At 42.3% G+C, this 24,417-nt stretch overlaps 1 protein-coding gene across 3 annotated transcripts in view; it reads left to right on the top strand.

Moving 5' to 3' along the window:
• The window catches only part of lmbr1l (limb development membrane protein 1-like), a 63,281-nt gene that overhangs the window by 5,856 nt on the left and 33,008 nt on the right, over positions 1-24,417 (top strand). For 2 of the 3 annotated variants that reach the window (XM_080217920.1, XM_080217918.1), the window contains exon 2: positions 17,336-17,420. In XM_080217920.1, coding sequence (XP_080074046.1) covers positions 17,336-17,420 — 85 coding nt within the window. Of the gene's footprint in view, positions 1-305; positions 320-17,335; positions 17,421-24,417 lie in introns of those variants that run through there. The other variant, XM_080217919.1, reaches the window with a different exon arrangement.

Here is a 24,417-nt window from a genome sequence, read left to right as displayed (position 1 = left end):
ACGGTGCATGATAATCAAAGATACAAGGAAAAAGTGCATCTAATTACATTCCCATCCCCTCAAATTGGTGAGGAGAAAGGTCAATTAAGGTTTTCATTATTGATCTCTGCTCTTGTTCTATTACTGGAAAGTGTGTGGCTGTTCATAATATGATTGGGTTTAGCTATGATGCATCCTGCAGTTTAATGGCCTGTTATTGCTCATTGACCAGGTCCACTCAACAATGATGATCACTGAGGTACCAATGACTCCCAGTGCCTGTGGAATTGCACTGTTACTAAGGCATTAATTGGAATGGCTGGTTGAAGAAGCTTCTATGGTATGTTTGAGTTATTGTGGATTTAATTCCCACTCCTGAGACTTGAGCACACACATTTAGAATCATAGAACCCCTATAGTGCAGAAGGCCATTCAGCCCATCGAGTCTTCACCGACAAGAATCCCGCTCTGGCCTTATTCCCGTAACCCCACATATTTACCCTGCTAATCCCCCTGACACTAGGTCAATTTAGTATGATGAATCAACCTAACCTGCACATCTTTGGACTGTGGGAGGAAATTGAAGCACCTGGAAGAAACCCACACAAGTATGGAGAGAATGTACAGACTCCACAGACAGTGTTCCAAGCTGGAATTGAACCTGGTGCTGTGAGACAGCAGTACTAACCACTGTGCTGACGTTAAAACAGCGAACATACTTATTTTTAAAAAGTACTTCATTGGCTGTAAAGTGCTTTTGAACATCATGATTGTGGCACTACCAGGAAGAGTCATTCCTCCTTTTTTGACTGCATTATTTCCCTTCCTGTTGCACTTCTTGCTGAGGTACAGTTTTACAATTTGATCCAAAATGCTTTCATCTTTCTGTTGCTCTTTGGATTCTAGCCCATTATCTCCTCCTGAATATTGGAAAGACTGAAACAATTGGGTAACACGGTGGTTCACAGTGCTCGGGACCCAGATTCAATTTCGGCCTTGGGTGACTGTATGTGCAGTTTGCACATTCTCCCCATACCTGTGTGGGTTTCCTCTGGATGCTCCAGTTTCCCCCCACAGTCCCAAAATCTGCAGGTTAGGTGGACTGGCCATGGTAAATATGTAGGGTTATGGGGATAGGGTGGGGGAAAGGACCCAGGTGATGTACTTTGTCAGAGTCCAGTGCAGACCTGATGGGCTGAATGGCCTCATTTTGCATTAAGTATTCTGATTTTCCTGTGCCCTTGTCACTGATTACTGTGTGCTTCCCCTCCTAAGTCACAGTCTTGGGTTGAACTAAGTTGTTCGTAACCTCTGTCCTTTTCAACCCTGAGTGGGTACTTCCAATTCTATATCCTCTCCATCACAAAGACAGCCCACTTCTACCTCTATAACATTGCTTATTTTTGCCTCTGCCTCAGCCCGGCTGCTGCTGATGCTCTAATCCAAGTGAGAAATACTTGGTTGTAAATATTTTGACATTGTACGTTTTTTAGCAAAAAGCTTGTATGATGAATCTGCAAATTATTGTAAGCATTATGTCATGATCTGTAGATTACAAAATCAAATCGCAGGATTAGAGGTCATCTGGAGGTTTTGCAACAGTTGCGTTTTGATCCTGCTGTTCTTGTTAATGCAGGATAACTTTTTGCCTATTTCTGCAGAGCACAGTGGATTCCTTTTTTCTTGCATCGTACAGTGTTATCATTTCATTTCTAAGTGATTAAAATTGCAAAGTGTATTCAATTTTTATCTCTGCCCTTCTTTCCTACCCTCCACCACCAATATCCCAAAGGTTCTCTTTAGATCAGTGGTTCCCAACTTTTTAATATATCACAGTACAAAATGATTTGAGGCATACCTCCTATATTCTGTCATCTTCTTTTACTGTGAGCTTTGTTTTTAACTACTCCCTTTCCTCTCGCCTGTATTTGTTTTTAGCCCCTCTCTGTCTCTCGCTATTCCCAGGGTTTTTGTGCCCTTTTTGTGCGGGTGTGTGGCTCTTTGTCTTCAGCTTCAAGTCCTGTTGGTCATGCGGATGGGCTTGACCAAAATAAAAAATCTAAACCATGCATGTGCTGATCTTTATCTGGTGCATGCTTGGTAGGCCCAAGATTCACCAAGTCTTGGAGATGCCAACCACAGAGCTAAAGATGAAAGTTCTGGTTTAATTACGTGGATTTTTGAATCTATATTCACAGTTGGGAGCCATTGCTTTAAATCACACAGCACAACATGCCATGCCATACCCTACCCCATTTGATCAGCAAAATTACATGCTCCTAGGTCCTAACTCCCTGTTGTGTAATTAGTTGCTAGGAAGTGCATGAGAATCACTTGGGTTTGCATCTTTTTTTCCTTGCCTGGGTCGTCATCCAGCAATCTAGCATTGATTGGCAGGTAGCTGTATGTGTGATTCAAGGTGCACCTATCTACTGTCTTATTTCAAGGTTCTTTCATGCCCACAGAGTTTCATAGTTTCTACTCCAACATTCTTCCACCTCTTCATAAGAACCATGTCTCTTCTCTTCTAACCCAAAGATCTAATCCCCAATAGAAATTGACATTTGTTTTTTTTTGTGACTTTTACCAGCAGTAGCAATTTTAGTCCTATTTCCTGATTATTATTGCCCAGTACCCTAGTGTGCAGTTTTTTAAAGCCAATTCGGTTGCTTGGAGGAAATGGGGATAATTTAAACCTGATGAAAACATAAATTAAGGAAATCTTATTCCAGGATCTACTGTCTTTTGTAGACTTCATGCACAGTAAGCCAATTTTTGCAAATTCCAAGTGGTGAAGAGAAAGGACAGAAGTGATGCTGGCAAGCTGTTTGCTCATCATAACTGAATCCATCCCACTTTTTTTTAGCTGATCTTGTATATATGCCTACTTCTCAATAGGTGTTGATGAATTATGCACGAGTGAAAATTGGGCCTTCTGTTGCCCCGAGAGGCATTGAGGCCCATTGTAGCTGAGATTGGCTAACCGCAAAGACTAGGGACCATCCAATATGTCTGACTTTGCAGAGATCCCAATAAAAACAAGCAAGCATTGGGAATTTGTCTTATTCTACTCATTTGACTTGCTGATATTACCCAGTTCCCAAGTGCAGGTTTTTCAACCATATTTGTAGAAATTGGCCCAGATGACGAAAGCCTAAACTAGATTGTCAAGAAATGTTGCACTTGAATCTAGTTTGGTGTTTCTTGTAGACTTGACTCATATCCACAATGGTGGAGGGAAATGAATAGTCTCTAGTAGTAGACGAGGATGATTTTGGTGAAATGCGTTGACAAAAAAGATGAGGTGGCTGTAGATTTGAGCAGTTTATTCAAAGGGGTTTGGGAAGTGCGGGAGGTGGGTGTTAGCTGAAATTGGCTAGTCTGTCGTGCAGAATGATGCCAACAGCATGGGTTCAGTCTCTGTATTGGCTGTGGTAGTTTGTGGAGCTTGCTCGTGGAGTAGTGTCCCTCGAGCTATATAAACGATTGTGTTGTGTGTGCACGTGCAGCTCTCTATCTCTGCTGGAGAGAGCTGGCTATGGTCCTAATTAGCAATGTAAACGCTATCCAGAAAGGATCTTGTATCTGTTATGTTATAAGCTAGCATTTTGAAGGGACAGTCAAGTCCACATTTAGCTTTGAGGCTGGGTGCAGTGATAAATGCAATTGGCTGGAAATTGGGGTAATTGACCTGAAAAGCAAGAACTGCAGGTGTGAGCAACCTAATTGACAAAGGAGTGGAGGGTTTTCGGGGACTGGGAAGATAGTGGTGTTGAGGCAACAATCTGATTAGCCATGATCATATTGAATGGTCTATTCCTATTCTGATCTTATGAAATGCTGGAAATGCATAGATAAGCTAGCATTTTGAGAGAGAGTGGATCAGTGACCACTTAGTGGTCAGTATTAACTATTTTTGTCACCGAGGTGGGTTTTAATCTTCCAACAATTGTCAGCAATGCCAATAGCTTGATGTTAAACTGGAGGCTGAACAATGAATTTGGACACAAGAAACAAGTTTCTTGACCAGAGTCTCAAACGGAGAGGATGTCCTCTTTGAACATTAAGTGCATTCTAGACAGGCAGTTGCAACTCGCACCATGCTGTGCCTCCACTCCATGTTGTTGAACCTGTCACCTCCAAACTTTGGATTATGCCCATGCTCATGCTCCTCTTGCTGTTTTCCATCTTCTACCTTTTTAAAGTATGGAATTATCCATCCCTCTATTTCATTCTCAACTGCTGTTTGAAATTTATCTCCTCCATTACAAATTCCTTTAAGAATGATCCTTAATTGCTCATATTCTTGTGTCTATATGTGAAGTGCTTGGAACATTAAGGGTGTGGCAGTGGTAGTGGTTATGTTACTAGTTGATCCAGAGACATGAGTGCAAATCTCAGATCCCGCATCCGGGGAATTTAATTTCAATTAATTCTGGAATCAAAAAGTTAGTATCAGCAGTGGTATCCACATGGTTCCCTTTTAGGGAAGAAAACCTGCCATCCTTACCTGGTCCCATGCAACTCCACACTCAACTCCCTGAAATTGTCTAGCAAGCCACTCCGTTGTCTCAAACTGATATGACAGGGCATAATAAGCACCACGTGGACTATCGAGGTTCAAACTCCACCTCTTTTCTCAAGGGTAATTGAGGATACACAAATGCAGACCACACGTGCATCCTGTGAATGAAGAAAAGAGAATTTATTACTGTAACGGTGCGCATGATTGTCCTCTCCCACCTTGTTTTTCTGTGGAAATAGTTGACCAGCGAATTGTTCCCAGCAGATTCCTTGTGACGGGGCCTATCACAGGAGAGAACGTATGTACACAGTGAGGTTTATTTGTAGTTTCCAACAAACTATAACTTCCTGTTCATGCAAGAAAACCATCAAATACAACATTATTAAAAAAATTAAGATCTTGTGGAATATTTTTAATTTTAATGGACATACCTGGATTATCTTTAGACCCATAATATTTATCTTTTGAATAAATTTTTCTTGTGGTGGCAGCAAGACAGGTGGAAAAACGTGCAGTGCCAGAAAAAAAATTATTCATCTGAATCATGGCATAATGTCAGACCATTGCCTCTTGGGACTTGCTTCCATGTTTATTTGATTGAACCTGCCCCACCTTTCCCGATTAGCAGAATCCTAGCCTCGCATCTTACCAATTCTTGATTGGTGAGGGAATCAAACATTGTACGGAAAAGGCAGGAGAATCGGGTGGAGAAACCTATCAACCATGATTGAATGGTGGAGCAGACTCGATGGGCCAAATGGCCTAATTCTGTTCCAAGGTCTTATGGTCTAAGGATTCTTACTTCAAATTGATTCCCCTCTTCTCTCCTTCTCACTCCCACCCCACTCCCAAGCTGTGGGGGCAGTAGGTGCTCGCCTTAACAATCCCATTAGCAACCTCCATAGCTCTACTCTGCAGTGACTTTGAAGGAGACCAAATCATTCAGTGTGAATCAACTTTTCCCTTGCTCAAAGCAAATGTGCGCAAGAGCAGTAAGACTGTAGAACCTTTTCAGCATTTCACTCTAGTTTTTAATGCTTTTGGTGTTTTGCACCTTGGTTCAAAGTTCACTCCTTTTTGTGCTGCAGTTCTTGCAAACTTAATGTAAATTTTCACATTTGAACCTTTCTGCTCCCCCACCTCTTTCACCATTTCTTAATTCATTGCTTGAACAGTTTGCTGCAGGATGCCCTTAGGTTTGTGCACAGCAAGATAATTCAATAAACAATGCAGTTCCTTTGTCACGTTTTTCAGTGAACAGGAAACAGATGCGGTTAGCAAAGCTATTTAAACCTGTCAGTTGAATCTGGGCAAAGCATATTAAAAAGCTCTTCTGTCAAGCAGTATTGGCTCAGTGGGTAGAACTCTCTCCTTTTAAAGGCAGACGTTTGTGGGTTCAAATCCCAGTACTGAGTAAGTCTGTGTTGTTGGAGATGCCATCTTTTAAATGAGATGTTGAACTGAAGTCCTGTCAACCATCTCTGGTGGATTTAAAACATCCCATGGTACTATTATGACAGTGAGTCTCCCTGGTGGCTTTGCTGATGTTTGTTCCTCAACTGATAATGTAAAACATGCCTTATTGCAACTGAGATTAGACTGACTTTGTTTGGCTGGAAAGTATTTTGAGATGTCTTGAGGTCATGAATTCAAATTCACACTCGATTTGTAAAAGGGTTCTAAAACGTACTTTCAGGAGTTTATTATCTTGGTCATTGTAGGAATGGTAGTTTCCATCTTGCCCCAAAATAAACTTGGTGGAATAGGCTCCCAGAATCTTGTATTGTTTATATCTTTCACTAGTTCAGTATTGGTGACCTTCAGTCCATTTGTCTTTCTTTGTCTATCTTATTTGAAACACATTGAATCTCATTCTGTTCACACTGTCCTGATATTTGTTCAACTGTATACCTTCCAAAATCTCATGATTTTTTTCAATATTTACTGAGGGCTTGTAGTAATTATGTAAAACCAACACCTTGCACTAATTTTAAATCCTTGCCTTATGGGTTGGACTTGCAGCAGAAAAATAGAAATAATAACTTTCTCCATAACAGAAGAATGTCACATGATTAGAAATGGCGTAAGCAGCCCAAAAGTCTTAAAGAAATTAGCGCACTAATCAACAATTCATGCAAGTAAATGTATTTGAGTCTCCAATATTCTGTAAAAGTAAGTCACTGTGACAAAGGGTCATCCAGACTCAAAACATTAGCTCTATTCTTTCTTCACAAATGCTGTCAGACCTATTGAGATTTTCCAGCATTTTCTGTTTTTGTTTCAGAAATGCAGCAGCTGCAGTATGTTGCTTTTATCACCTTAGCTAGGTGTTGCAACTGGCAGCTTATCTAAGGACACACCCCCGCCTCCGACCCCCCGCCTCCGCCCCCCCCGCCTTGGGCAAAGTAACTGACATTGTACTTTGCCTTAACATAGTTCCTGTTTAGTTCTGGTTCAACAACTTTTTAAGTGAGAATCTCTTCTGTTCTGATTACCTTGGTAAAATCCTCCTACCAAAATTGTCTTCTATGCCATTTCTCCACTTATTGTTTTCCTCACTGTGTAACTGAGCTGAGACACAAAAAGAGGCTCCTGAACCATTGTTAATGCTGTTTTTGATTAGTTGCCAGGTTTGATGGTGGATGTGAGCAGATCTGATCCTGTCAGTTTAACTCTGGGAGTGACACCATGGTTAGCACTCCTGCCTCACATTACCAGGGATGCAGGTTTGATTCCTGGCTTGGGTCACTGTCTGTGTGTAGTTTGCATGCTCTCCCCATGTTTGAGTTTCCTCCGGGTTCTCCAGTTTCCTCCCAAAGTCCAAAGACGTGTGGGTTAGGTACGTTGACCTGGACAGGCGCCGGACTGTGGCGACTAGGGGAATTTCAAAGCAACTTAATTGCCATGTTAATGTAAGCTTTATTTGTGACTAATAAATAAACTTTAACTCTGTTACTGAAAGTTAATAGTTAAACTGTTGCACTGAGGGCAGAAAGACAAACGCAAGTCACCACTGGTTTGCCAATCTCATGCTTTTGGTTTGGTGTCTACTGCTGTATTAGGGCCAAAGCCTACAGTAAAAGCAACCAGCTGGGAGGAAACTGTTCTAGGCTGATTGAGCAAGTTGCTCCCAATGGAGTTTATTGCAGTGTTTTTGTGAGAAACAGGACGCTGACACCTGAGGATGTTTACTGCCCTATGTCCTAGAGCTGTGGGGCATCCTTCCAGCTTGTGTGTGAAAATGTTCACTTAACACCAAGCAGGAAAGACTGCAGTTTTGTTTCTAATTGGTACTTTGGAGCCTATTTTTTTTTCTTTTACATTTATCAGCTTCGAAGAAAGAAATTGAATATGTGTAGTACATTTTCGCATCCTCTGAGAATCCCAAAGCGGTTCAGAGCCAATGAATTACAGACTAGTGTTTATGCAGGTAATCTGATTTTCACTCGCAAGAAAGAATCCCGATCTAGCAAAGACATCAATGCTAATCTGCTTTTGTGCTGCCAATTCAAAGGGGAAACCAGATCAGAGTTTTGGGAGAACTTCTGCTCTTCAAATCATGTCATGTGATTTTTTTAATGTCCATTTGAATAGCTTCTGAAAGATGGAAATCATTGCGAGAATTTGCTTATAAAGCCACTTTTGTGACCTTTGGACATCTTGGTACTTCGCCTAGTTGGTTACTTTTGCAATGCTCTATAATTGAGGGAAGTGCTTCTGAAGTTTTTAAATGTTGAAGTTGCTGGGTAATGTAAAGTTAATTTATTGATTAGTCACAAGTAGGCTTACATTAACACTGCAGTGAAGTTGCTGTGAAAATCCCCTAGTTGCCACATTCTGGCACCTGTTCAGGCACACTAAGGGAGAATTTAGCATGGCCAATGCACCTAACCAGCATATCATTTGGACTGTAGGAGGAAACCCACACCAACATGGGGAGAAGGTGCAGATCCTGCACTGGCAGTGACCCAAGCTGGGAATCAAACCTGGCTCCCTGGTGCTGTGAGGTAGCAGTGCTAATGACTAAGCTGCCCTGAAATTGAGCATTTTCTTTCCCCCACTTTTGCAGTGACATGCTCAAGATTGGTAACTTATTGACTAGTGAATTGTAGAAGTGAGCCCATGTTCTCCACTCTAATGTGTTTATTTTAATTGTATCATGCAGTTAGAGACTGCAATAATTTCAGTTCTTTATACAGCTCCTAATTTTTGGGCAGTACTTAAAAATGAATATGGGAACTTCTGACAGGCATGTTTAATAGCAATTAAGCTCAACCTGCCAATACCAAGAGCTATGCAGTTTTTACAACAACTTTCATTTTTAACAGTGCCTTTCACATAGGCAAACATCAAGGCACTTCACTAAAGTATTAGCAAACAACATTTGACACAACCACAGAGTGGTATTGATACTGTTGACCAAAAGCTTGGTCAATGAGGTTGGCTTTGAGGAGTGTATGTGGGGAGGGTCACTTCTTATCCATGTAACTGTTTAAATGCTTTTTAAAAGACAAAGTTGTACCTGTCTCTACTACTACCTCTGGCAGCTTGTTCCAGACACTTGCCACCCCCTGTGTGAAACAGTTGCCCTTCTGGACCTTTTTGTATCTCTCCCGTCTCACCTTTAAACCCTCTAGTTTGAGACTCCCCAACCTTTGGTAAGTGCTGAGTGCTATTTTTGAGCAACTGTATCTGTTTGTTTCGTTGCTGCTGGGTCTGGTTTCAAACAGCAATATTGTGCAATCCAACTGAGCAAATTTAACAGGATCAACCCTGAGGGTATCACAGGTTTAGAAATGCAAGCAGATAGATAATGTGTGGTAAGCAGTTTGTATACAAATGCATATTTCTAGGCTTTATAAATTTGTTCTTGGTGGGGTGGATTTATACTGACCTTGTCATTTATTCGCAGGACTACAAACTACATCATGAAGTCTTTAGTCAGGAGGAGTTAATTTGTTTGTGCAATATTGTGACTATTTTACTCCACATCCTGACCTAAATGCATCAGAATTTAAGAGTGCAGGTCCTAGGAGACTTGCAGAGATATTAAAAGAAATGTAGATTCTGTGGTTCTCATCGTTAATAGTTGGCTTTGTTGTATTTGCAGTAGTGACATGCTCTGTACATGATACTGATATTGCGCAATTCCATTCAGTGATGTGCAAGTTAACAAGGTTAATATTTCAGCTTTGGCAGTGATGTCAGTGCTTAACTTTTTTTTTTACAAAGATTGTTCAATCAAATCAATTAGGCACTTAATGTCATTTGTAGTTTTTCAAATGGACTGTTCCTATTGTCTAATACTAATCTATTTGGGCATTAACCCAGGTACAGGATTGAACTTGGCTGTCAAGCTGTCTTTTCCTGTATTTAAAAACTGAAATCCGATTGTAACTTCATTGCAGTGTTAATGTAAAGCTATTTGTGATGCTAATAAATAAACTTTAAAAACTCTTTCCTGTAAGAAATTGTAAGCAATGGGTCTGACGGAATATCTGTCATGTATGGATTCCTGGAATATGGGTTATACAGACACCAGATATCTGTTGACACAAAAATATATTGGAATGGCTTTTAGATATCACTTAACTGCTGCACATTTGTGTCTATTCTTGGACCTTGCATCAAATGAATGAACTGTTTTTTTTTGTTTCTTTGTGCAAACAAAACTTCTCATTTAATATGCATACACCCAATGCAGGGGCCCATCAAGGTTTGGAATGGGGTCCCTCACACTTGGCAGTACAGAAATCATTTCTCTTGTTTTCCCTTTTGCTTTTCCTCCTTTATGCCCCAGCCTTCCCAGTGTAAAGTTGGCATAGCGAATTGACTAGTTTCTTTCCACATCTGTAAGCACTCAACAACAAAGCTTGGATTGCACGTAATCCAGAAGGGTCATTTGTTTAATTCTAAGCAATGCAAGAATTTTCCTTGTATTTAACAAAGTAGCTTCCAGTTTTAATATCGTGTGTCATTTGGCTGTACGTTTAGTTTTTTATATTTGTCGAGCAGGAACATTTCTGGGTAACGGACTGAAAGATTTGCTACACTTGCAATGGTTTTTTATTCATTTGTGAGTCATGGGTGTTGCTGGCTGGCCAGCATTTATTGCCCATCTCTAGTTGCCCTTGAGAAGGTGATGGTGAGCTGCCTTAAATCACTGCAGTCCATGTACTGTGGGTTGAGAGAGGGAATTCCAGGATTTTGTCCCAATGACTGCAAAGGAATGGCGCAATTTTCCAAGTTGGGTTTAGAGTGTAGAACAGTACAGCACAATACAGGCCCTCCGGCCCTCAATTTTGTGCCGAGCTATGACCGAACCCAAGATCAAGCTATCCCACTCCCTATAACACTGGAGTGCTCCATGCGGCTGTCCAATAACTGCTTAAGTTCCTAAAGTGTCTGACTCCACTATCACAGCAGGCAGTGCATTTCACGCCCCAACCACTCTGAGTGAAGAATCTACCTCAGACACCCCTCCTATATCTCCCACCGTGAGCCTTATAGTCATGCCCCCTAGTAACAGCTACATCCACCTGAGGAAATAGTCTCTGCATGTCCACTCTATCCATCCCCCTCATCTTATAAACCTCTTAAGTCGCCTCTCATCCTCCTCCGCTCTAAAGAGAAAAGCCCCAGCTCCCTCAACCTTTCCTCATCAGACCTACCCTCCAAACCAGGCTGCATCCTGGTAAATCTCCTCTGCACTCTCTCCAATGCTTCCACGTCCTCCTTGTAATGAGATGACCAGAACTGAACACAATATTCCAAATGTGGTCTCACCAACGTCTGGTATAGTTGCAGCATAAACCCCCCGGCTCTTAAACCCCTTGTTCATAAACGTTAACACGTTATAAGCCTTCTTCATGGCTGTATCCACTTGAGTGGCAACCTTCTGAGATCTCTGGATATGAACCCCAAGATCTCTGTTGCTCCATTCTTCAGAACCCTGCCATTGACCCTGTAATCCGCATTCAAGTCTGTTCTACCAAAATGAATCACCTCACACTTATCAGGGTTAAACTCCATCTGCCACTTTTCGGCCCAGCTCTGCATCCTATCAATGTCTCTTTGCAGCCTACAAGAGCCCTCCACCTCGTCCACTACTCCACCAATCTTGGTGTCATCAGCAAATTTACTAACCCACCCTTCAGCCCCCTCTTTCAAGTCATTGATAAAAAATCACAAATAGCAGAGGACCCAGCACTGACTCCTGTGGTACACCGCTGATAACTGGCCTCCAGCCTGAAAATTTTCCTTCCACCACCACCTTCTGTCTTCTATGATACAGTAAAAAGTCTGACAACTTGTTGTCAGACTTTTTACTGTGTTTACGCCAGTCCAACGCCGGCATACCCACATCATGACTACTATCGACACCACAAACTGCCGGATCCAAGTGGAGAGGATCTCCAAGAAGATTGCGCATATCGACACAGACATCAAGTTTTTACAGAGATGCAAGAAAGCAGACAAGATACCAAAAGGACTACAGATCACGAACCCACTCAGGGCAACCTATAACACAGACTACGCTGAGAGACTTTGCCGTCGCACCTCTCTCACACTTCTCAACCACCTCATACACCAACTTTACAGCAAACGCCGCACCCTGGAAACTAAAATGGAATACATTTTCTCAACTTGTGCTCAGGATGCAGACCAACTGCGAAACTCTGCCAAGCAGATGAGACAAAGAAACTACACCACCTACATGCACACCAAGAATAGGAAACTTGAGAAACTCGGCATCGCCGCCAGCAACAACCAAGCCTCCCCCGGCACCACAGTAGAAAACAGCACTACCGCAGGGAGGTCTATTGTCAACTTGTCGGACTACACACTTCAACCGGTGTTGTCAGATTTTTTACTGTGTTTACGCCAGTCCAACGCCGGCATACCCACTTCTATGATACAGCCAGTTACTTATCCGCTCGGCCAAATTTCCTTTTATCCCACACCTCCTTATCATCTTCATGAGCCTACCATGGGGAACTTTATCAAACGCCTTACTAAAATCTATATATACACTTTGAGGGGATCTTGCAGGTGGTGGTGTTCTCATGTATCTGCAGTCCTCCTTTTAGGTAGAAGTGGTCATGGGTTTGGAAGATGCTGTCTAAGGCTCGTTGGTGAATTGCATATTGCTGCTACTGAGTGGGCTGCTTTGTCCTGGATGGCATCAAGATTCTGGAGTGTTGTTGGAGTTGCACTAATGCAAGCAAATGGGGAGTATTCCATCACACTCCTGACTTATGCCTTGTAGATGGTGGATAGACTTTGGGGAGTCAGGAGGTGAGTTACTTGCCTCTGACCAGCTCTTGTAGCCACTGTTTTATGTGGTGAGTCCAGTTGAGTTTCTGTTTAATGTGTTGTGGGCTTTGTCAGCCTTTTAATTGATCACAACTTTAGCCTTTGAGAACCAGACAAGTAACAGCTTTCTCAAACAACTATTAATACAAGCTATAGCAAGGACACTGGGAAACTACAGTTCACATCCCTGTAGCTAGCCAGAGTAGTGTATTCCAAGATACAAAGACAATTAGTTTTCAGAATTGATTGTCTTGTGCTAATTACTTACAATCGCAATCACTTTATGCTTGCTTCATTATAGTATCTAATCAGCATGAAAACTTCATAGTGCAGCTCGTTTTTGTATTTGTGGATCACTCCCATTTTTCCAGTTGCAGATGTCTGATTTATGTGCTTTGCCAGATTAGGGCCTTGGTGTCTGTCTGTGGAGGCTCTTGTAAGAAGACCTCTGTTTTTCAGCCTGTGATTTTTAAACTTTCAATGGTAACCCCAAGGATGTTGACAGTGGGGGATTCAATGATGGTGTCACCATTGAATGTCAAAGGGTGATAGTCATTGCCTGGCATTTGTGTGGTGTGAATGTTACTCGCCATCTGTCAGTCCAAGCCTGGATATTGTCCAGATCTTGTTGCATTTGAACGTGAACTGCTTCAGTATCTGAGTCGTCACAAATGGTGCTGAACATTGTGCAATCATTGGTGAACGTCTCCACTTCTGACCTTATGGAGGGAAGGTCATTGAAGCAGCTGAAGATGGTTGGACCTAGGACACTACCCTGAGGGACTCATCCAGAGATGTCCTGGAGCTGAGATGACTGACCTCTGCAGACAACCATACCTAATGTGCCAGGTATGACTCCAACCAGCAGAAGAAGAGCCATGAATTCTTGATGGGACCTTGTTTTTAAATGACTGTTTTTAAAACCTTATTTTAACTGAAATGCTGTGGAACATGGCTGAACATCAGATGTGCATTTTTGAGTTGCCAAGTTGATTGCTGTAAATTGGGCAAAAGCTTCTTTAATGTGGTTACTATTTAGTAACAAATATATTTGTGATACCCATTGATTCCAGTTTTGCCATGATGCCATACTCAGTTGAATGTGGTCTTGATGTCCAGGGCTGTCCCTCTCAGCTAACCTCTGGAATTCAGCTCTTTTGTCCATGTTTGAACCAAGGCTGTAATGAGGTCAGGAGCTGAGTGACCCTGTGAACACCTAAACTGAGCAGGTTATTGCTGAGCAGTGCACTTGATAGCACTGCTGATGACCCCTTCCATCACTTTACTGATGATTGACAGGTAGACTGGGCAGTAAATAGGTTGGATTTGTTGTGCGTTGTGTACAGGACATGCCTAGGCAATTTCCACTGTTGGGTAGATGCCAGTGTAACTGTACTGGGAGAGCTTAGCTAGGGGAATGGTAAGTTCTGAAGCACCAGTCTTCAGTACTATTGCCAAATGTTATTGGGGCCCATTGCCTTTGCAGTATCCAGTGCCTTCAGCTGTTTCTTGATATCATATGGGGTGAATCGAATTGGCTGAAGACTGCATACGCTTGGAGATGGCAGAGATGGTTCCATCTGGCTGATTGCTGCAAATACTTCAGCCTTTTGCACTGATGGCTCCTCCATCATTGAGGATGGGGACATTTGTGGAACCACTGCCTCCAGTGAGGAGTTTAATAGAACATAGAACACTACAGCACAAACAGGCCCTTCGGCCCACGAGTTGCGCCGAACACGTCAACACCTAATTGTCGATCATCATTCTTGACTGGGTATGGAAGGACTGTAGAGCTTAGATCTAATCTGTTGGTTATGGGATCGCTTGGCTCTGTCTATCACTTGCTGTTTGACACGTGCAAGTAGTCCTTATTGGTAGCTTTGCCAGGTTTGCCTGGTGCTGCTCCTGGCCTGCCCTCCTGCATTCTCCATTGATCCCCTGGCTTGATGGTAATGGTTGAGTGGGGGATATGCTGGGCTGAGGTTGCAGATTGTGCTGGAGTACTGTTCCACTGCTGCTGTTCCAAGTCTGTCCCATTTTAGCATGGTGATAGTGCCAAATGATATGATGGAGGTTATTCTCAATGCGAAGGCAGGGCTTTGTCTCTACAAAGACTGTGCAGTGGCCACGCTTTTTGGTACTGTCATGGACAGAAATCTGCAGCCAACAGATTGGTAAGAAATGAGGTCAAGTATGGTTTTTTTTCTTCGCCTGCTTCTACAACATCTAGCAATGATATCCTTCGCTGATCGAGCTGGTCGGGTCCTGGTGCTGCTGCTGAGCCACTCTTGGTGATGGACATTGAAATCTCCCATCCAGAGTACATTTTGTGCCTTGCCACTCTGTGCTTCCTCCAAATCGTGCTCAACATGGGGGAATATTGAGTCACTGGCTGAAGGAGGACAGTACATAGTAACCAGTAGGTGGTTTCCTTGCCCATGCTTAACTTGAATCTATGAGACTTCATGGGGTCCAGAGTTGATGTCAAGGACTCCCAGGGCGGCTCCTTCCCGACACTATCTCTGTGCCATCATCTCTGGTGGAACAGGACATATCCAGGAATGGTAATGGTGGTGTCTGGGGTGTTATCTGTATGATTCTGTGAGAATGACTCAGGCTATTGGTTGACTAATCTGAGGGATCTCTCCCAATTTTGGCACTAGCCCCCAGATGTTAGTAAGGAGGACTTTGTAGGGTCAGTAGGGCTGTTTATTTTGATGTTGTCTTTTCCAGTGCCTGGGTTGATGCCAGGTGGTCCATCCAGTTTCATTTCTCTGAGATTTTGTAGTAATTGATGCAACTGAGTGGCTTGCTGGGCCACTTCAGAGGGCAGTTGAGAGTCAACTACGTTGCTGTGGCTCTGAAGTCACATGTAGGCCACGTGTTGTTACGTTCCCTCTGATTTTCCCACCCTGTCACGGGGGGGTGTCGCATCCTGTGCCTGGCTCTGATTGCAAACTGTAGAACCGATTCAAACCTGCCTCTATCTGCTGTCATTGTGCAGCTTTAAAACCCATAAAAATGGAACAAGTTTTGTTTGCAGGGATGGGCTGCTTTCTCCAAATGATTTGTATTAATTTTGGGTCTGGGCCAGGCTTAAGTTATTTGGCAAATTATGAACTTCTTTTTATAAGAGACCAGTTGCTGCTTGCTTCAATGCTCCAGTACCTCACTGAAAACTTCAGGTTTCCATACAAAAAAGGTGATTGTTGACAAAGGATTTCACTCCTAAGTGAAAGGTTTTTTTTGTACTTTATGGGAACATGTATCGGCCTGATCTGTTCTGCCATTTAATCAGATTGTTACTAATCTGCAGTTAACTCCATTTTGCCTACCTTCCTCCATATCCCAACAAAAATCTAACTCCATTTTTACATTCCCTTTGTTTTTGATGATTTCAGTATGCAGAGATAACAACATTTTTACAAGAGAATATTTGGCATTTTAAAGTATAAAATTTGATTCATGATTTGCAAGTAAGGGAATGAGACTGAAAATTAATTTGAATCAGAAGACACAAATCCAGAAGTGGCAGTTTGTGTGAAATAACTCAGCAGCTCATAGAAAGGTAATTTGCACTCTATAGGAAATGGCAAAAGCCCAAACAATATGATGTTGGGATTTGAGCATGCCCTTTCCTTTTGTTTGCTTGATTGAAATGTTGGGGCCATCCATATTTCTGCTAACATTTTAAAATGCAGTTGAGTTTGGCAATCAGTCGAGTTGTAGAATTGTGCAAACAACATGCTTCTGTGAAGCAGTGCAAGAATGGAGTTGCAGCTCTGCATTCTTCACGTGGGTTGAAGAAGCAAATGCAACACAATTTGAAAAAGTGTTTTGTGCACTGCTTTGCAAAAACGGCAGGGGCATGGGGGGAGGAATTCCTTTAACTTTAGAAGCAAAGTTGTTCACAAAACGTTGAGGTATTTTGATCCTACTACAACTATTGCACTGAGCACATGACCAATTCCTCCCAATTAAAGTGAAGTATGTTGAGACTGGATTTGTTTCGTAAATGGATGGGTGAAAGAGAGGTGCTGTTTTCAGAGGTTGATGTTGGGGGAAAATGCCTAAAAGAGCTCAATCTTGTCGTGCCCCCGATCCCCGACCCCCAAAAGCACTACTGTGCCAGTCCTCTGGTACTTCATTTCAAAGGACCATTCGTCATACGCAAAACTTGACAGAGAATGCTGCCAAGCAGTTCCATAATTGGGATGTATTGCAGCTGATCCTGTACTATGCAACAGGTGATGGGACCAAGCACTCTGATACCCAGTTGACTTGGTGCTGACAAAGTAACCAATCGCAGACTTTCTGTACCAGCTCAGTTCCACCATAGTAACGCTGTTCAAGTCATAGGCAGTGCTAGTTTTGTGCCGATTCTTCTGTCACATTCAAATGAATGACTTTTGTGTCTGAATTTCAGCAAGTGGTGAAGGGTGAATTATAATTTCAGTGACTTCTTTTATTGTCTTTCTATTCTTAACCATTGTTCTTGCTCTTTCTCCACAGATCTGTGCACTACTGTTCACTGCTCTGTATATCCTCTCCTACCTGGTGATCGCTCGCTTTAAGAAGAATGCAGATTTTTCAGCAGGTGAGAAAATATATTTTATGACCAATTCTGAAATAATTTATTCTGACTTGGTCTCAGATGACTGTTTTAGACTTGGTTTTGGGTGGCATGAATAACTAAATGCTTCCAATGGTGGTAGCACCAGTAGGTCATACTGTGTTTCTGTAGTGTGCTGATCTAGATGAATACAGCGTAAGTCATTCACTGTACCTTGTATATATTGCAAATGGTTTAAGATACTGTAACTTGTTCTTTCCAAAGCCTCGTAGTCTGAGATACTTGCAGGTGGGAACATCCTGATCCTGGATAGCTGTCACCAGGGCAATAAGCTTGAAATCTTACTTTGGCCCACCGACACACAGGCACGCGTACACACTACTTGTGTTGCATGTTTCCTTTTGTCTAGTTACAGTTTCGAGATGGGGCTTAAAATTAGTTACCTGCGGTAACCTGCATGTTAATGTAACTATGCTTCTGTGAACTTGGGAGATTTTCCTGTTTAAAAAGTGTGATTTAGAAATGCAGGTGTGTGTCGGAGGATGGTGGTGATCAGCCTGAATTCTGTTGGGTGACTGTGTTTAGTTATGCAGGTTGCATCTACGGTTTCTAAATTAGTATTTTAATCCAGTAAAGTTGTCAATCTCTAGTGGCAAGATGAAAGGTCACCTTTGTAAACCAGCTTCACTGGACTGTTGAAATGTTAAAAGATTGCATGCATTTGAGCAGGATCTGTCTGTCCCATTCCAAGTGTTCTAATATGTTTTAAATCATTCCTTCCTTGTGACATGACCCCAAGGCAATCAAATCTCTAATTTGACAGCTAAACTTGTGTCAGTTAATGAAATTCAGGAAAGATGAGTCATATCTGAAATATATTGGCTTGAATTATTCTCTAAATTTATCCATTTTGATAAACAAATGACAGGTTATCATTTATCAGGATTTCTGTAGGCTACTGATAAGTGGACTGCAATAGGGAATTTACCAGAACTTGACACAATTATTTAAAAAGCTTGAGAAATAACTAACCCATTTTAAAATAAATATAGTTACTTTTTTCCGTCTCCTGTATTAAGGGATTCTCCTTCAGAAGTTCCACCCTCCTGAACTCGCTCAAGGTTTCCTTTTTCTAAAAAAAAAGTTACTATTTATTGGGTGCAAATGAATTCTCAAGATTCCAGGGCTTCATTGCATCGGCAAGCTCTTGAGTGATGTACGCTCTCTTGCCTGTAGCGTACTGCACCTCTATGACAAAAGGCTTTGCCCGCAATTGATGTGTGATTGTCTTTGTCGCACTCATTAATGCTGTTTTTGTTAAAGTCTGGACAGCTCTCCCAAGGCAGAAACCTGCCCTGAGAGTGGAGGATGGTTTTGTTCCATCAGGTTCATTTTTAAATGTTCAGGCTTGTTTCCATTCACATGGCATATTTCTGTTATTAGATTTGTTTAGAAGGCTGTTTAATTTATTTACCTATCAGCCAGGCAAGGGTTTGTATGGAAAAAGATCAGTGCATGTTGAGCACTAATTTCCATGCTATGCTCCCAAGCCTGTGTTTTCAGTACCAATCCATTGGAAGAGTTCAATTGAAGAAATACTAATATTGGGAAATTTTCCACAGCAATAGATTGTTTTGCAAATTTTCAAGGTGCTGCAACTGGACATCGCTGAATACAAGTATAACATATTTTTCTCTCGACCTGAAAGGCCACATCATGACACCACTAGTACCTAAGATCATTTAGCATAGACCATGGATTGAACACAACACCTTGTTGATCTGTGTACATCTAACCACATCCAGGTGCTTAATTTATCTAAGTGTTATTGACAGAACCCTGCAATGCTAAACGTTTTTTAATTGGATCATTGTTTTATGTAGCATTATGTTTTTAATGTCTGCTGCTTTCAATCTGAAATTGGTGTTCTCCACTGACAGAATTATATATTTTCCTCCCTTGTTGAGGTCAGCTAATCCCATGTGGGCAAAGTATCAAACCAAGGGCTTGGCTGGCTTGTTTGGTTCAGCTACAAATAGCAATAAGTTTGCAGAGCTTTGGAGGGTGCGGGCTGCACCTGCCAATTTCGGGTGACACGAAGCTTCAGGACATGGAGAATATGCAGACAGTTCATTGTTGCACCAAGTGAATATGGCTGACAGCTGCAGAAGCTATTTTTATTCATCTTTTTCATGTTATTTCAGCTATTCATTTTTGTGTGAAAGTGTCGTTTGATCCTAAACCAACTTGGAATCCTTTCCTCCACATGTTTACTACTCTGTAGAAAGAGGGAGAGAGTTTTTCCCTCCACTAATCTAACTTTACCCTGATTCAACAATTTAATTCCCCATTCCACTGACCTTTGTTCGACTATACAGCACCAATGTAATTCAAGCACGTTATCTTCCTTGAAGGCACTGAGCAGCTCTCTGGTCTTACTGACCTTTAACAGTTTTTAAAAAATAATTCCTTCTTTCTTTGCACTAGGAGATGCCACCCAGTGGTGTCAAGATGACATTTTATTTATTAAGGTGTCTCTGACCAACCCGAATGAAAAATGTGTAATGGAATGGCAAAACAACTTGGAGTCAGGATGCACAAGTGGGGAGAATTGCAGGAGCACAGAGTTCTTGAAAGATTGTAGGTCTGGAGGAGCTTGCACAAATGGACTCCCTGTCCCCCAGTGCATTGAAAATTTTAAAATTCTTGTCTTCAGCTGCGCGTTTCTTCTATAGTGGTTTCACTCTGCTTTCTGCAACTGTTTCCCAAGTCCTCTGAATCTGGCTTCCTGTGCACTTTGGCTCTTTTCAAACCCTGTGCCTCTCCCTCTGCCTTTCCGGAGTTTTCAAAGCTTTCAGAATGCTTCCCAACCCATTTGCAAAGACGGTGCTTGCTCCATTCCTCTGTGCTATGGGTTGTTTTTTAATGTTAAAGGTGTTATATAATTACTGGCTGGTGCTGCTTTACTTCTACATGGTATAAATCTGCCTTTTTTCTTAACTCAAGTGCATGTTTTAGCTTGTGCATATTCTTTCACTTACTTTCTCCCTTGTTGCACAGCCCAATGCAAAGAGATCATTAGTTAACCTCTCTTATTGTTGCCTTCCTTTTGAACCCTTTCTAAGAATAACTTGAAAATGAAATGATCATAATTAATACTTCTATCAAATCCCCCTCTCCACCTTTTCCAAGGAAAGGAGTCCCAACTGCTTCAGTCCATCTTATCTGAAGCTTTTCAATCCTGGAATCATTCTTGGAAACCTTTTCTACACTCTCTCCAATGCCTTCATATCCTTCCAAAAATATGAAGCTTAGAATTCTGCAATGCTGCAGCTGAGCTATAACTAGTCGTGTACAAGTTTAACAAAACCTCTCTACTCTTTATACCTCTTTTTAATAAAGCCTAGGGTATTCTATGCCTGGACAGAGTAGACGGGCAAAATGTTCCCACTCATGAAAGGAGTGAGAGGGCACCGATTTGGTTAGAGTCTAGAATGCATTTTGTAGTGGAAATGGGCTCAGTCGAGCCCTTCAAAAGGGAATTAACCATTTATGTGCAGGGTTACAGGGCAAAGGCAGGAGAATGGCACTTGATGAAATCCTCATTCAGAGAGCTGGTGGGCTGAATGTCCTGCATCATTTCCTATTTTTGTTCACTCGCCTGATTCTATTCCACACCCCCTTCTCCCAGCCTTTAAATTTAGAATTGAGAAGTTCCAATCGTATTAGGCTAAGTACACCATTTTTCTGTAATAAAACCAGTGAAATAGAATATTGTCCACATACTAGTCTTTGTTTTTAGTTCAGGTCGAACCTCTTGGTGTGTTGTGGCCCAGATGGGTGAAACATTAACAGGAGAGGTTGGCACATGGAACAGAATCCAGCACTGCAGGCCAAAGAATGCTAGTCCCAACTGTGTAGCCTTCCATCTTAATTCAAGAGCCAATCCAACTTTACCACCCTCATTAACAGAAATGTTCCTCTTGGATTGGAAGCATCTCCTAATGTAAAGAAGAATCAATTTTTTTTAAAAAACTGTTAAAGGTCAATATTGGGATCATAGAGGTTTATAGCATGGAAGCAGGTCTTTCGGCCCAACTTGTCCAGGCCGCCCTTTATTTTTTAAAAAACCCCTAAGCTAGTCCTAATTGCCAGCATTTGGCCCATATCGCTCTATATCTATCTAACCCATGTAACTGTCTAAATGCTTTTTAAAAGACAAAATTTTTACCCATCTCCATTACTACCTCTGGCAGCTTGTTCCAGACACTCTCCATCCTCTGGAAAAATTGCCCCTCTGGATCCTTTTGTATCTCTCCCCTCTGACCATAAACCTATACCCTATAGATTCCCTACCTTTGGGAAAAGATATTGACCATCTGGCTGATCTCTGCTCCTCATTATTTTATAGACCTCTATAAGATCACCCCTCAGCCTCCTAAACTCCAGAAAAAAAAAAGGTCCCAGTCTATCCAGTTTCTCCTTTATAACTGAAACCGTCAAGTCCCAGTAGCATCCTAGTAAATCTTTTCTGCACTCTTTCTAGTTTAATAATATCCTTTCTATAATAGGGTGACCAGAACTGTGCACAGTATTCCAAGTGTGGCCTTACCAATGTCTTGTACAACTTCAACAAGACGTCCCAACTCCTGTATTCAATGCTCTGACCAATGAAACCAAGCATGTCGAATGCCTTCTTCACCACTCTGTCCACCTGTGACTCCACTTTCAAAGGAGCTATGAACACGTACCCCGAGATCTTTGTTCTGTAACTCTCCCCAATGCTCGACCATTAACTGAGTAAGTCGTGCCCTGGTTCAACCTACCAAAATGCATCACCTCGCATTTGTCTAAATTAAACTCCATCTGCCATTCGTCAGTCCACTGGCCCAATTGATCAAGATTGCGTTGCAATTAGAGGCAACTTTCTTCACTGTCCACCATGCCACCAATCTTAGTGTCACCTGCAAACTTACTAACCATGCCTCCTATATTCTCATCCAAATCACTAATATAAATTACAAATAACAATGGATCCAGCACTGATCCCTGAGGCACACCGCTGGCCACAGGCCTCCAGTTTGAAGAACAACTCTCTACAATTCTGTATCCATTTAGATACCTCACTCTGGATCCTGAGATTTAACTTTACGCAACAATCTACCATGCGGTACCTTGTCAAAGCTTTGCTAAAGTCCATGTAGGCAACATCAATTGCACTGCCCTCACCTATCTTCTTGGTTACCCCTTCAAAAAACTCAATCAAATTTGTCAGACATGCTTTTCCACACTCAAAGCCATGCTGACTGTTCCTAATCAGTCCTTGCATCTCTAAATACCTGTAGATCTTGTCTCTCAAAATACCTTCCAACAATTTACTCCTCACAGATTTAAAGTTCACTGGCCTGCAGTTCCCAGACTTTTCCCTGCAGCCCTTTTTAAACAAAGGCACAACATTTGCCACTCTCCAATCTTCAGGTACCTCACCTGTGACTATCGATGATTCAAATAACTCGACTCGGGGACCTGCAATTTCCTCGCCAGCCTCCCACAATGTCCTGGGATGCACTTCAATATTGAAGACCAGAAAGCTGCTCGGTGCCTTCAAGGAAGGTGATGTGCTTGAGTTACATTGGTGCTGTATAGTAGAACAAATGTCAGTGGGATGGGGAATTAAATTGGTGAGTCAGGGCAAAGTTAGATTAGTGGAGGAAAACCACTCCCCCCTCTTCATACAGTGTAGTAAACATAGAACATTACAGCGCAGAACAGGCCCTTCGGCCCACGATGTTGCGCCGACCAGTTAAAAAAACAATGACCCTCTAACCTAAACCAATCCCTTTTTGTCCATAAACCTATCCACGGATCTCTTAAACGCCCCCAAACTAGGCGCATTTACAACCGCAGCAGGCAGGGCATTCCAATCCCTCACCACCCTCTGGGTAAAGAACCTGCCCCTGACATCCGTCCTATAACTACCCCCCCTTAATTTAAAGCCATGCCCCCTCGTGCTAGCTTTCTCCATCCGAGGAAAAAGGCTATCACTGTCCACCCTATCTAAACCTCTAGTCATCTTATATGTTTCAATAAGATCCCCTCTTAGCCGCCGCCTTTCCAGCGAAAACAACCCTAAATCCCTCAGTCTCTCCTCATAGGACCTCCCCTCCATACCAGGCAACATCCTGGTAAACCTCCTCTGCACCCTCTCCAAAGCCTCCACGTCCTTCCTGTAATGTGGGGACCAGAACTGCACACAGTACTCCAAGTGCGGCCGCACCAGAGTTGTGTACAGTTGCAACATGACGCTGCGACTCCTAAATTCAATCCCCCTACCAATAAACGCCAAGACACCGTATGCCTTCTTAACAACCCTATCTACTTGATTCCCAACTTTCAGGGATCTATGTACACATACACCTAGATCCCTCTGTTCATCCACACTATTCAAAGTCCTCCCGTTAGCCCTATACTCGACACATCTGTTATTCCCACCAAAGTGAATTACCTCACACTTCTCCGCATTAAACTCCATCCGCCACCTCTCGGCCCAGCTCTGCAACCTGTCCAAGTCTTCCTGCAAACTATGACACCCTTCCTCACGATCTACCACACCTCCGACTTTGGTGTCATCAGCAAATTTACTAATCCACCCAACTATACCCTCATCCAGATCATTAATAAAAATTACAAACAGCAGTGGCCCCAAAACAGATCCCTGAGGCACACCGCTCGTAACCGAACTCCATGACGAATATTTACCATCAACCACCACCCTCTGTCTCCTATCTGCTAGCCAATTCCTGATCCAATTTCCTAGATTACCCTCAATCCCATACATCTGCATTTTCTGCAGAAGCCTACCATGGTGAACCTTATCAAACGCCTTACTAAAATCCATATATACCACGTCAACTGCCTTACCCCCATCCACCTCTTTGGTCACTTTTTCAAAAAACTCAATAAGGTTAGTAAGGCATGACCTACCCGCTACAAAACCATGCTGACTATCTCCAATCAATTC

Source organism: Carcharhinus amblyrhynchos, chromosome X (assembly GCF_965287045.1).
Source record: "Carcharhinus amblyrhynchos chromosome X, sCarAmb.v2.hapA, whole genome shotgun sequence".
Lineage (NCBI taxonomy): Eukaryota > Metazoa > Chordata > Chondrichthyes > Carcharhiniformes > Carcharhinidae > Carcharhinus > Carcharhinus amblyrhynchos.
Note: the sequence above shows the minus strand (reverse complement) of the source record. Positions and strands in the feature narration are given on the sequence as shown.